Source organism: Zeus faber (assembly GCF_960531495.2).
Source record: "Zeus faber genome assembly, chromosome: 7".
Lineage (NCBI taxonomy): Eukaryota > Metazoa > Chordata > Actinopteri > Zeiformes > Zeidae > Zeus > Zeus faber.
Genome location: NC_137203.1, coordinates 27,927,477 through 27,942,661, shown reverse-complemented (window position 1 = coordinate 27,942,661; position 15,185 = coordinate 27,927,477). Strand labels below are relative to the sequence as shown.

At 42.8% G+C, this 15,185-nt stretch overlaps 2 protein-coding genes across 2 annotated transcripts in view; one reads left to right on the top strand and one right to left on the bottom strand.

The window, feature by feature from the left end:
• Window positions 1-4,851: 4,851 nt before the first annotated feature.
• Window positions 4,852-9,201, bottom strand: figla (folliculogenesis specific bHLH transcription factor; the record flags this gene model as incomplete). Its single annotated transcript, XM_080004309.1, has 5 exons — window positions 4,852-4,953; window positions 7,887-8,057; window positions 8,231-8,320; window positions 8,414-8,560; window positions 9,016-9,201. 5 exons carry the CDS (start codon window positions 9,199-9,201, stop codon window positions 4,852-4,854), a joined length of 696 nt encoding a protein of 231 aa, XP_079860435.1.
• Window positions 9,202-11,046: 1,845 nt separating this feature from the next.
• Window positions 11,047-15,185, top strand: part of hk2 (hexokinase 2) — a 75,501-nt gene continuing 71,362 nt past the window's right edge. The window contains exon 1 of the mRNA XM_080003566.1: window positions 11,047-11,284. Coding sequence (XP_079859692.1) covers window positions 11,222-11,284 — 63 coding nt within the window. The 5' untranslated portion in view covers window positions 11,047-11,221. The remainder of the gene's footprint in view (window positions 11,285-15,185) is intronic.

Genomic DNA, 15,185 nt, shown 5'->3' with positions numbered 1-15,185 from the left:
GATACGATACAGCCTGCCGGTAATGGGAGACAGGGCAAGGATAGCGGGCCACTCCCCTAGTGAAACACATGAAGCCCAATTGCTGATACACGAACGTGGACTTGCTCCTCTGTGTCGAGGAGATAAGGTCCTGCCAACACTTCACGCCCTCTTGCTGGCCGCTTCCCCTACATTAACCGCCGCCATCGATTGGTTTGAACGTCTCCTTATGTGACTTAAACAACTCTGTGCAACCTCCAGTCGCATACAAGCTTTGGATTGAGCCGCTCCTCCACAGCCACACAGAGGGACAACAATGGCCGATCGCATCGTGCACAACCTAGAAAGAAAAAAAAAATGAACCGGAAAAAAATCAGCTGCCAGCCGCTGCAGGAGCTTAAGTGATGCTAAACCTTTAAATGGGAGTTTCCCGGATACGCGGTGCACTTCAGTGGGGTCAGGTCGGGCTTCCGATTATTCTGAACCGCAAGTTGGGAAATGTTCCACCTGCCAAAAAGCTTGGAGAATCCCATCGTCACCGCAACATCACTTTAAAAGCCTTTTGTACGGTGTACGTATCCTGAGTGGGCCTATCCCAAATCTCTTCCCTATGAATACATCTGACATGTTCGACCAGGTCCCAAAAGCAGTGGTTGGGCACTGCTCAGGGGGTTTTTGATGATGTTAGTGCCAATGGGTACAGAAGTAAAACATTCTATTACTGTTCTAGTTCTAGTTCTACTAGTAGTAGAACTTTTACATTTGTAACACCGCAAAATGGCCCCGAGGACCAGATCAAAGAAATGCATCGGCCATCATGTCAATGTTCCCAACAATAATCAGAACCGGCCTGAATCGGAAGGCTTAAAAGGTCTAAAAACTTCCTTCAAATCACTACACTTCTCAAAGCGCCATACTTCTATTCTTACTGATAGTCATCTCATTTTAACAGAATCACCCGAATCATCACTTCTTATGTCATTTATCCCCAGTAAAATCCCAATTATTCCATTCTCCGGCCAGGTTTTTCCCATCCAGTAGATCGTTCTCTCTGTCTGACATGGAGAGCAGCTGATCCTGTGTGTGTGTGTGTGTGTGTGTGTGTGTGTGTGTGTGTGTGTGTGTGTGTGTGTGTGTGTGAGAGAGTGTATGTGAACAGAGAGCGGGGCCCAGCTGCATAGAGAGGCAGCAGACAGAGCGCTCCCTCTCTCCTGGGAGGGCTATAATGACTGGTGGGAGACACAGTTGTCTGGCTGCCGGCCCCAAGACCTCCTCTCCCGTCTCTCCTCTCTCCTCTCTCTCCCGGGCTGCGCCGCCACCTGACCCGGGTCTCCCAGGAACACTCAGAAAGAAAGGGGAGGTTGATTCTTGCCTTGGCCTCCATCGTCCGCAGCTGGGTTCCTACGTTGCGTGGTGAACCTCAAAAAGCTAATTATGCACCTAATGCTACCCCCTGTGTGGACATTGGTAGACCTCTAAGCTTTCTCTCCACAGCCCACCAGGGATCACCAGGGGAGAATGAATTAATGAGTGAAATTTTCGAGAAAATGTGGGATGTTATCTAGGACAATTTAATTTTGAATCCTCCAAACAAAAAACAGCGATTGAGTTATTTCAGATACACGCTGCTGAATACCACGCAAATTGTTCACACCTAGGGGTGAATTAGGGTTTCCGGTAAGCCTAACCTGCACGCCTGGAGGTTGTAGGACCCAGAGAGGATGCGTGTCATATTTTGTATTTCTCAGCCTTATTAGACTCCTGAAACATTTAAATATGAACTGAATTACCTACCGACTATACTACGTTCTGGACTAATCATTCCGATTTTCTGGTTAACGCACAAACCATTGCCAATATCGCCAAGATATTCAGATGTTACGAACAATCAGTCGGGAACTACTCCCAAGGGTCAACTAGGCATGGACCGTGGCTTAAGGTTTCCGTCCATCAGCTTTTTTTTTCCTTAAACACCTATTTTTCAACTCTGTCTGTCAAAGATGGATGCAGTTTCATGATGGTTTCTGGGATAAAGGTCGTCACTATGCCGTTTGATCCGAAGCATCTTTGTTGTTCTGCTGACTCATCATGAGATTCTGCCAACTGGTGAGCAGGGGATGAGTAGACGATTTGGAAGAGAGCCACGCAGTGGTTTCAAAGGTAGTGGCTCACTGTCCTGAATGAAACGCCCAAAGGGAACCGGGTGGGAAAGAAAAAAAAAATCATTGGCTTGTAAAAATCTCTCGGTTACCCTGCACATTCCTCAACCTGTTCTAAAACCTAATATTCAGAGGACTAATAATCAAAGAAATCAATATTTGAGTACAGTAAATGTGTTCGGTACAATCCTAAAGCCATTGCTTATTGTCATTACTTTTCCCTGCTGTGTGTGTGTAGGAATTGAAGGGACATGCTTTTACAGTTGACGTGAAAGCACATTACCCTCGCTGGTGCTTGTCTGTATCGATCGATGTAAATGCACGCACTTTTGGGAGAGCGGTCCAGTCTTTCTCCACGTCTGAGAGCTTTAAACATCCAGCCAGAGAGAGGCCCGTGGAATATAATTACACGAATAACTCCAGATTGATTTTGTCTGGCTCCATTTTCATTACGTTAATGCCCTAATGGCTAGTCAGCTGATGCTAAGCACGGAACCCCTTTCTAACAGGTCAGCATTATATTTATCATATATTTTGCCATGCAGAATTCCGGCATGTTCCTATATAGATTTAAGTGTTAAAGGGATACTCCAGTTTTTAACCGATCTTACCAAGTTTCAGACAGGAAGGTCAATACCACTCTCATCCCTATGTGTCCATAACCGAGATATCGACAGGCCGCATGCTAACTGTGGTAGCTCAATGCCTGGCTGCAGGGGGAATCTGCTAGTCCAGCTCCCCTAAAATGAGGAAAATGCAGCTTCAGTATCTCAAGAGGTGAGTTACTTACAGTAAGGGAGGGTTACATCTTGTGTCTTTATGACGAGGAAAAATAAAAATAATAATAAAATAATAACAACACTGTTGTTTCAAATGCTTCTGCATTCAGAACAGTTTGATCATCCATCCCCTGAGCACAGTGATTTTCAGCTGTGAACCTGTGAGACTTAACGCGTTGGGTGCGGTGGGGTTGCCAGGTCAGTCAGCTGAATTTGTTGACGGTAATGTTCTGGCCCGAGGCATTACAGTTCAAAACCCGGCAAACACCCAACTAACTTGAAACAATGCTTCACAGCTGATTACCACTGCGCCCGTGTCTCTCATTTCACCGGAGCTAGGCTAGCTGATTCCACCTGCAGCCATGCATTGAGATACCACAGTTAGCACGCCGCCTGTCAATATCTTGGTCCTGGGCGCACAGGGATGAAATTGGTATCAACGTGCTCATCTGAATCTGGGTAAGATAGACAAAAAGCTAATTTGGCGAAAAAGCGGAGCAACTCTTTCAGAACGATTGAAACTCAACATCTGTTTAACATAAGAAAATCATAATCACACAGTTCACAACTAATATCAACTAAGAACTAACAAGTCTTATAAATCTACAACAGCATGTGTGTATGGGATCACAGGGTGTCTTGGCTAATATCCGAAATATTACAGGGTGTTATAGGCCTGTGTTTTTTAATGGAAGTGCAAACGTGCATACTTTTGTTGTATTTTTATGTATTTATTTTACTTAGATTTATTTTTATTTTCTGTAAGATGCTGGCCTATGTTTGCACCTATTAGCAGATTAATACATTTATTTGAGTTGTTTTCGTTGTGTTATGTATTTTATTTAATTGTATTTATATTTTGTAATAGATTTGTTATAATGGCCAGTTTGTGTCATGTGATTTGGATTATTTAAATAGAGACTGACCCGTACCAATTATTAATAAGGATTTCAAAAGTAATTCCTATCCTCATAATTTAAAAAATCATATTCCCATTTAAGAAAAGATCGGTATCAGTAACATCGTTAGATAAAATATCGGTATCAGTATAGAGTACAAGATTTTGGTATCACCCATCACTAGCTCCCATGCCATGGAAAATTCCACACCTACGGGAAGTCATATAGGTCAGATCGGCAGCAGCCTGCTTGTGATTACAGCAGTCAATATAATACTAATCCAATGAAATGCCTCTGATAATAATAATAATAATTTTGGTGTTGTTTTTAAGGCATCCCTCGTCATGGCTGCCTAGCAACCCTCCCCCTGCAGCATCAGCACCAGCAGTGTGGAGGAGCTGCACCAAACACCAGCAGGCCTACAACACAGCACGCGTGGCTTTTATATTACGTATATATACATTGTGCGTGTGTGTGTGTGTGTGTGTAAGTATAACTGCAAAAACATCGCGATGACCGGTGATCTTAGAAAGCCGCAAATGGCAGCCGTGACAACAATCGGTTCCCGAGTGGTCCATCTCACGCTAGAATAAAAAGAAAAGGCGTAAACACGTCTGCAGGACGCTTCATCGGATGAGGGTCGATCTGCCAAACCCATTTCAGGGAGCTATAGGGGAGCTTTTCTCCTTCTGCAAGATGATGCACGGAAATGTATGAAATTGTATTTATTTCACCTAAGCCTATTAGCCACCACCCGAAATAAAAAAAAAAAAAGAAATGAGGAAAAAGCCCAATGCACGCTTCAGGTCGGGATGCCATATTAAAAACCAGCTCTAACTCATCACCGTTCCTGCAAAACAACTGAGCGGGACCGGCTTTACTGTACCTGTTGTTTTTCTCTTTAGCTGCACGCCAGATCCACTCCCCGAGCTCCGTCCCCTGAATCAAATGGAATGGTTTTCCGGTTGGTTTCCTCTGCTTTCTTCGTCGGAGTGTTTCCAGAGGCCTCGGATGCTGCCGAGGATACTGGCGGGTCTACGAACCCCGATGTCTTTCGTCGCTGAGCATCCTGAACCAGCCCACTGCCACGCCTGTGCGCGCCACGGCCACGGCCCGGGGACTCGGTCCGTGTGGCGCCTAGAGGAGAACCGGTGAGAGATGGAGATCAGGTTCAATGTCAAACTGGAAAACCCCTTCTGCTGTGCTTTGGTCCCCCTTGCATGCCTCCCAATTTAGTGATATTATCAATAAAGACAAGTTGCGAGGCCGACGTGAAGGTTGAAAGCAGAGTGTGCTGGACGATAGCACCACCCTCTGTTGGAGCTGGGGATGTGCGTTCAGAGAGCGTGGGTCTAATGCTTTAGTTATTTATTTATTTTTCCACTTAGATCATTTCAACTGAAAATAACACACACACACACACACTGATAATATATCACTTGGCAAAAAAATAAAAATCCCCATTAGGGTATTGTAAATAGACATCCACACAAATGTTGCAGAGAAAGCAAGGATATGTAGGAGGCAGTTAAGGGCGTAACACAGACATTAAAGTGGTAATCCGTAAGAATTTTTTTTCAAATTCCAGTGTTTGATACTTTAAGTGGCATTATATCTACAACAGCCATTCAATGTGTTTGCGTTATGGATGTGCTCCTTGATATGCGTTACGCGTTGTTGGTGGCAGGGTCGGCCTTCCCCGGTGAGAATGCTCGAGCTGAACGGCAGCCGCAGGGAGTCTGAACTTTGCTGTGGTCAATAAACTGTTGATGTGACTGAACACTCACAAAAAAATATAAATAAAAATAAACCTCGGGTAAAAAAATATTCCCACCTCAAATGATCAAGTAAACAAATCAACCGCAAGAAGGCATAATTTCGAGAAAATAAGTGACTGCGAAGGAGGATAAAGCAGGAAGTTAGAAAAAAAAAATTGTGCTTTTGAATGGAATCAAGACTTTCAGTGTAATATAACTTAACATGGAATGTTAATGTATAATGTCTGTTATTGAGAATATAAAACCTAGAACCATCCAAAGTGGTTTAAATGCTTTAAACTTTGACTGATTTCATTGATTATTATTCTGAACTTAAGGAGTTCTAGATATTTGTTTATCCAGCAGCAAACAAAGAGCCATGTGTCAAAACCTTGAGACAGTGCCAAGTTTATTTTAGGGGCTTCCAGGGATACAGTTTGTAAAATAAAAGATACATTTAGAGTTAGCCAACCCAAAATTTATAAAATGTAAATAAATAAAATAAATAATAACATTCGAGTCTTGTTGAACTTTCATTTCCTCAAAGCAGCATGCCCCTGTATAAACAGAATATATATTTAGCACATCAACATAGCCTACATCAAGGTGCAAGCTTGTATGTACATCAAGGTGTAAACATATCTAGATACAGATCACATTTTAAGGCCAGGTGTAAATGGGGTAAAAGAGACAGAGTCAGTGTGTGGATTTGATAAGCTGTGAAAACAGTGATGTCTGGGAGGCAAGGATGCTACTCATCCCCACACACACACACACACACACACACACACAAATTCAATATAAGTGAAGCCACATCCGCCGTGATAAAGCTATTAATAATCATTCATGCAAGGTAATTTATTTTTTCGAGCTAGTCTCAAAAGATTTAAATGTATTTATACATTTTATTTACAATGTATTTTCAAAAACATGCCATTTCATACCACACGGGGGCGATATTCCTCCACTTTTACAGAATGTTTACAGGTCCAGCTGCTGCGTTTGAATATGTTTGTTGCGTTTATCAAGCTGTACATCAGGCTCATCCGGTGATTCACAATTGCATTGTACAAGAACTGTCAAACATTATTTTTTTTTTAACTCAGTATCCATGATTGTCTAAACTAGTAAACAGGTTGACATGGATGGCAATCAGTCCACTTAAGGTTTCCCCATCACCTGATGCTCAGAAAATGTTGATAATTGAGAATATATTAACGTCAAGGCGCTATGCAAAAAATGATTGGATGAGCACTTGTTCAGCCCACCTTTCAAGAGTTCACAGTTTTCTTCACATAACCACTTGGCTCAGTTGAGAATTCTGTGGAATAGAAAGGTGATATTGTCACAGCTGTAAATCACTTAAAAATGTCCCATTCGGAATTCCAAAGTGCCTTAAAAATGTTTATACAAAAAAAAAAAGACAAAAAACAACTGAGCGATAAGACAACAAACAGACAAAAACTGCCATAGGACATTAGATATGGTGGGAATAAGCCGTGCAGAGTAAGCAGTTTGATGAACACCAACTTAAAGAAATGGGTTTTTCAGAGCTTAAAATATAAAACTGACTCAGCGGCTCTATAACCAAAAGGACAGAAGGTTTGGCCTCAAGTAGTAAATTAATCTTTGGTTCTACATTTGGCTCAAGGGATTGCTAGGAGCATGTGACGACATGAAGGCTACGGGAGCTGTACTCTCAACCTAACTGAAAGCCTGTGCAGACCTGGTCAGGAATCTGGTTGATGCAGGTAGTACTGTTGGAGGAAAGATGGAGCTGATACTCCTTCTCTGTCCTCACAAATGTAACTTGGGCCAGGCGAATAGAATCAAGACTGCGCCGTTATCTTTATTTATAATAGCCCCAAACCCTCTTCACCTTCAATAACCCAATCAGTTGACTGTAGTTGAGGAAAAAGCTTGATTTCTTAGTGTCTGGCTCATGATCACATGTTGCACTAAATAAAAACCCTTACAGACACCGAGCTCTGATTGCCAATTGTAGCCAATTCCTGTACAATTTGTGATGACATTTAAACTCTGATTGCTTATTGTTGTTGGATTTTGGGACGTACTGCTATCGTGTCATGTTCACTGTATAGGGAAAAGGGCAGGGGCACGCAGCTCATTATAGCTAAAACAAGGGGAGACATTAAGTGTGTGAGGGGAAATATCTTTCCTATCTGAATCAAGCGGATTTGATTTGTGATGAAAACAATTAACTTATGAAGGATGTTCTAGCGTTGAAGAGATGCAGGCCAGGGCTTTTCCTTTGATGACTATGAACAACCCCCATCTACCCCCAAAAGTTACCATAGTCTGATCGGGTGCTACTTGGATGATGAACTGGTAGGCGGGCATCACACATTGTTGCAGCACCAGTCCGTTCATGTCAACATCCTCTCCTCCCAGTTCCACTGTGCCGACAGGCATCGTCATGGTGAACCCATCTGGGATGCCCACTTCATACATGGTGTCAATTGCCTGGTAAGGGATAGAGGTGGAGTTGATTATAAGTCCTATAAAGACCCACTGACAATTAAGTATGTTGACCCATTGGTGATTTGGTGTGACAAGTCGTCCTCCCTTAACCTATGAGCGACCATTATGTTGTTCAAAAGCAAAAAATAAATAAAAATTAAAAAAACACCACTTACGTCATCCACGTTCCACAGGTCTCCACAGATCGCTTCCGCGTTACCATAACCGATTGCATTCTTTAGAAAATCGGTGCCACAATCAGCATCCTGCAGAGAAAGCATTCTGAGTGGCCTCCTAGTTCCGCTAGGCTTCAATCCAACACGGCGGCACATGTTTTGCAGCCTAACCGCAACACTCACCTTTTCCGTATCCTGCAGGACCTCCACCAGCAGACGAATGTACTCTGCGGCTGCTCTCAGAGTGTCTACTTTGCTGGGTTTGTGGTCGGGACGCATTAGAGGCACCATGCGCTTCAAACGGGAGAACATGGTGTTCAAGTTCCTAATCTACAGATTAGAGGGGAGAAAGAAGTCATTATTTGCCGGCCGGTGATGCAGAATGGCGCGATTAGATAAAGAGTTATTTTTTTTAGGTGTTGCGTCACCATAATATCGCACTAGCTAAAAAAAAAAATCTGCTCAGAGGTTTAATAAATGCAAGAAAAAGCAGATTTCTATGAACTCCTTTCAAAAAGAGCCATATCAACAAACTCATTGAAGAAGGAAAAAGAAAAGGCTACATTTTGCCAGTGACGGCAAGCGAACAGATTCCATTGTCTAAGTTAGTGAAGGACTCGGACGCACCCACTAAACCGTGGAAAGTGCCAGTGTGCGACACACATTATGTTGTGAATACTGAAAATAAACAATAGCCGAATGTGCGTTCATTCTAACGTTCGCTAGTTCACAATTTAATGGCCGTTTAGAGCTTTTCCAAAAGACTTGGCAAACCCCACACTCACTCTGAGGCGTTCTTTTGCATTGACCAGTTCCCTTTTTTTCACTATTTCGTTCAAGTCCTCGGCCACAACGTACACACCGTCCTTCCCCCGTTTATATTTCGCAATGTTTCCATAAACCGGCAGCTCGGCCTCGCCTCTAACGCGCATCAAGATATCCCCCATCACTTCTTTCGCCGGTACCTTCATTTTTAACATTCTTTACGAGAACCTTTAAATATAACGTGGGGCCGTGCGGTGCTTGTACACATGAGAACGACAACAGTCACACACCTGTGTCAAGCGTCTAATTACAGGACGCCGTGACGTGACGTCACCAGGGTCCTGCCCGCGTAAACTGTAAATAATGTGAAACGATATTACGCCATTGTCTTTCTGAAACGATAGCGCTGCGGTGTTAAAAACGTATAGAAATAAGAATTCCATTTTTATCTTCATTTAAACCGACGACCACATCGGCAAGATCAGCGATCCCCAAAACACACTTTTTTTAAAAATTATTATTATTATAACATTTTTAAACACGTTTTTGTCCACGTTTTTGTTTTTCGTGTAAATAATGGAATAATAATATCTATCTATCTATCTATCTATCTTACCAAGAACTAAATAAAGACAAGTATGTATGTAATGTGAAAAACCCCAACATACTGTGTATCGTACCTACTGTACTCGTTTCGCTGTGCCCATCTGCAATTCCTCTGAGCTCCCCTAGGAGGCGGCGGACCCCAGTTGGAAACGCCCTGGACTACAACGTCAATAGGTTCCGGGACCTCGCCTTGCCGCGTGTCCTTTCCTGCTCCGTGCGTGGGGGTCTGGGCACAGTGACGTGGGGAACCTGCTAGACTTGTTCCCTCTAGCCATAGCTCTGTTGTCAAGGCAAGTTCTATGGATACTCTTTGGACACAAGTGTCATTACGCCATCATTATATATTTATAGATTTACATTTACATTTACATTTACATTTAGTCATTTAGTAGACGCTTTTATCCAAAGCGACTTACAAGGGAGAATAACATTCAAGCTACATTGCGACAGAGATTAGTGTAACAACAACATTCGTGTAACAATAAATACTGCAAGGTGGTGCTAAGTAATTGTAGGTTAGGACAGGAGGTACTCACTGAAGAGCTGGGTCTTCAGGTGCTTCTTAAAGACAGAGAGGGAGGTCCCCGCTCTGGTCATTTTTGGCAGCTCGTTCCACCAACGTGGAACTACAAATGAGAATAGCCTGGATTGCCGTGGCTGTATGGCCGGCAGAGCCAGGCGACGCTCATTTGACGAGCGCAGCATCCGGGGGGCAACATGTGCTCTTACAAGAGCATTTAAGTAGGCGGGAGCATTCCCAACAATCACTCTGTAGGCCAGCATAAGAGACTTGAACTTGATGCGGGCGGCTACAGGTAACCAGTGGAGCTCGATGAGCAGAGGAGTGACATGTGCCCTCTTTGGCTGGTTGAACACCAGTCGCGCCGCCGCATTCTGTATCATCTGTAGTGGCTTCACCGCACAGGCCGGCAAGCCTGTTAAGAGGGCGTTGCAGTAGTCGAGACGGGACATCACCAAGGTACATTTACCAGTGGTCCTCACTGGTTTGACAGGCTACTGTGGTTATGTGACTATAGATTCCAATTATCTATGTATCTATGTATCTATCTATGTATGTATCTATCTATGTATGTATCTATCTATGTATGTATCTATCTATCTATCGATGTGGTAATGACGCCACAGAACAGTTCAACAAAGGTCATTCAAAAGGCGCAGTGTCGTGCTGTGGTGTGGTGATCTGGAAGGATCGCCATCACTTCCTCCTCATCTTGCCAGCACCTCTGCTTCCTCTTTCGCGCTTTCAGTCCTCTCCTCCATCATCGTGGAAATACCCCTCCCTCCTCCGCCTCCTCCATTTTTACAGTCCTCCACCTTCCTCCTTCCTCCAGCGGGCCTCGCGAGCCGAAACTCCTCGGCAGCCAATCGCAGCGCGGCGGCACGCGATGACGTCACCGACCCAACTCGAATTACTTTGAGGAAGGAGGAAAGTCCTCGGCAAGCCCGCGCTAGGTTTGGGGGTTTTTTGAGCTCGACAAGTTGGCTCCATCGTCGCAAGATCGACACTCCAAACACCCCCCCCCCCCCCAAAAAGAAAAGGAATAAGCTGTGAGATACTTTTAGATAAGACACAAGTAGACTGACACTATTCCATCGACCATGATAGCGTCTCATCTGCTGGCGTACTACTTCACGGAACTTCATCATGACCAAGTACAAAAAGTGAGTTTTTCTATAATACGTCAGATTTGGCCACTGTAAATGCGTTTCATGTGTGTTAATATGATACTCCGCCTCATCTGAGTGTGTACTCAGTTTAGGCGGCCGGACTGTTGCGCTTTAAAGGCTAACATCACGACACGTGTAAAGCCTCCGGCTCGTTTCAAGGTCTCCGGTAGGGACGCGGGTCTCGAAAACGATCCGTTCTTGGCGAACGAATCATTTTAAATGACCGGGCGTCGGGAGTTACTCCATCCAACAGGGAATCTGCTCATAAACTGAACTTCATTCACACTGTACATGCGTCTGCCCGACGACGTTCTTCTGAAAGAATTAGTCAGAGTTGTTCTCTGGGGGGGGGGGTCTATCATTTGCATTGTCCCGCCTTGATGGTTAAGTTTGACAGTTGAATGGTTCCCGTGAGACAAGGCAGGGCCGAGCGACACTTCTCACTCCCGTTTATCGTTCAGCGGAAGTCGCCCCCGTCGCCATCATTATGCCAACGGGATCCAACCAACCAATAGTGGGAACATCGAACGACTCTTTTTTTTTTTTTTTTAACCGAGTCACGGCGAGAACCCGAATCTGGAAAATGACTCGAATCTTTCATCGCTCGTCTCCAGGAGATTGCGTCACACTCCGGACCGCCTCATCCCAGACAACTTGGTACAAGACGCCATAGTCAAAATGAGGCACTTCTAGATCTCCTCAGATCGCAGTCACTTAACAGCCATCGGAAAGATCGAAAGTAGAAATGCGTCAATAAATACAGTGTATGTGTTTGTGGTAATGAAGTGGCCCGGAAGAATTTGGTTGTGTAATGGCAAGAACCTGACGAATCAAAAGTGTCATGTTACAGGGGTCATGATCAAATGTCAAAACACACTGCAATACTATTTATACATTGAAATATTTCAATCTCACGGTCATAAATAGATCCCAAATAGTGATAATGTATATTTAACTTTACGCATTCTCAAACACAGGGCCAGCATTTAGATCTGCCTTAAGTAAAATAAATAAGCTGCTTGATTAAGTTGGTAGACTGGCAAAATGTAAAACGCAATTCATTACTCAGGTCATGTTTTGAAATGTTGGACATTTGTGATAACAAATTACGTGTGATTCGATTTTGCCAAGCCCACTTCAGTTTAAAATTCTAAAGCGTGATGACTCTTCTAGGCGCATGTGAGCTAGTGTTCACCCGTGCTTCCATTTAAAACTTGATGAGTTATACTCAATAAGTGTTTGTGTTTACATTGTCAAAGTATTTTGTATTTTAGTTTTCTTAAAACGTGCACTACTACCATGGCCAGTGAACTGTATAGTTTGCATCTTCTTCACTTCTCACAAGCTGCCAGTACTCTCGTCTGTTTTGCCCTCTCAAGTGGACATATAGTCAAATATATCATGTTTCATTGAATTGGAGCACACTTTTTATCTAAATAATGAGAACGCACAAGCTGCGAACTCCGGCTCCTGCGGCTCGAGCTTCGGTTACCACCCAATTTATTTCCAGATATCGTTACATTAGAGATCATTTATTTTGTCTTGGTGGTCAAGATCCATGTTGGACAATATTTCCCACAAACATACGGGGAGAATTGCAAACCTGCTTGTGATTTCGAAGTTTGAAATCGAATGTTCATGTTGAATCCAAACCCCTAATATATGGTGATGTAATATATGGAGATTCTATGCGTTTCCTGTCAGTTAATCATTGTTCTCATAGGAAGACGAAAAGGAGATTGTAGCTTTGCGAAAGTTGCTACATTGTTGCATTTTTCATGTGGTCCGGTTAGTGTTCACAGGCTCCTGTGTTAGGCGAACCAAAATTTGTAAACAAATAACATGCACTCAGACACTCAGATTCACCTGTTGAACGGACAATTTCCTGTGGAAAATTCATCCGATCAACGGTGACGTCACCGTTTAGGCTCTGCTGCGCGCAATTTGCTGTCATGTTTCATTGTAACAGCATGAATCGCAACACTAAAAAGCAATAACACAAGCAGCACTCCAAAAGTCCGCAAAACTGGAAATTAAAATGGCATAGACAGCTGTTCAACTCAGTACAGTACCTCAGATCGAGCGCGTCTTTTTCACAGTCTTTATACTCAATGATGTAGCCGTGCGTTCACACATCCATTGTCCAATGTCTGGGATCTTTACTCACAACTGCCGGTCTGTTCCGCGGGTGGAGTCCCGTGTGTCCGTACAGGCACTTGCTTTTCATTCACAAAAAAACTGCAGTCTCCAGTAGCGTGTGAAAACCACATCAGTTTTCAACTTATGTAGTGGCATATACCTCCATTTTAACATGAAGCCTTATGCCACTATGACCCCCCCCCACCCCCCGTACCTGCCGCTCAATATGCAAATCTTGTGATTATAATATAGCAATATATAATATAATCTCATAGATAAAGAATTAGATTCATTTTGTTTCCTTCGTTTCTTACTTGTATGGAAAATTAAGAACGTAAACCTAACTCAGAATATTAGAGCAGAGTTTTTTTGTTTCTCATCGAGACAGCAGTGCGCGCCGGTTACCGTGCCTGTCTTTTTATTTTAGATCTATTTATTTTTCTTTGTTTCCTATTTAATTTTGCACGATCGCCCCAGCGTAGTTCCAACCAAATAAGAACAGTGGAAACACAAGTGTCAATATCCGTTTTCAACCCACAATGCACTGTATTTTGGTTTCCTTCCCATATTAGGTCCTATATTAAGTCAGATTGCATTCTCACATGTAACAAACCTTACTGTGGTTCACTTGGAAGGGGACCGAGTCCCATCTTTTCGAGAGGATCATGGTTCGACTGTTTGGTCTGTACCAGAGTTTGAATGCGTTTTCTCACCTCTCCAAACGAAGCTCACCAAGAGGGTAAACGCACCATGGTTCAATTAAAACGGACCAAAAAGGGTAGATGTGAAAGCACCCAAGCACCCTAAATGTCAACGGCATATTAGAATGACAATTTGTAAAAAAAATAAAATAAAAAGGATTGAATATTCAATATTATACCGTATTGAATATAAAAATATATTTAATAATAATAATTCGGCACCTATTTCTCTTCTCTGCATATTTGTTTTTATTTTAATTTTTACAATTTCTTGTGTGTACAGTTAGTTAACTTTACACACGCAGGATATAAAGGATCCATATTAATCTCCAACGTGTGTTACAATGGCATATTTCACTTTATGGTATATTTATGGATATTGCTGGATGAGCATCTTTAGCGATCGCCAGGATCTGTTAACTGAGAGTGATCAATACCTGGTCACCTGGTTTCCACTGGCAGGAGGAGCCCTTATTTTATTATTAGTTCTAAATTTATTCATTCTAGAACTATACAAAACCCAATTACAATGAAGTTGGGACGTTGTGTAAAATGTAAATAAAAACAGAATACAATGATTTGCAAATCCTTTTCAACCCATATTCAATTGAATACAGTACAAAGACAAGATATTTAATGTTCAAACTGATAAACTTTTTTTTTTTTTTCTTTTTGCAAATATTCACTCATTTTGAGTTTGATGCCTGCAACACGTTCCAAAAAAACTGGGACAGGGGCAACAAAAGACAGGAACACTGCATGAGCAAATAGTCCAACAGTTTAAGAACAACGTTTCTCAACGTATAATTGCAAGAAATGTAGGGATTTCATCATCTACAGTCCATAATACCTCCGGGCCAAAGAGGAAAAGGACCATCCAGATTGTTATCAGCGTAAAGTTCAATAGCCAGCATCTGTGATTGTATGGGGGTGTGTTAGTGCCCATGGCATGGGTAACTTGCACATCTGCGAAGGCACCATTAATGCTGAAAGACACATACGGGTTTTGTAGCAACATACTGTATGCTGCCGTCCAAGCAACGTCTTTTTCAGGG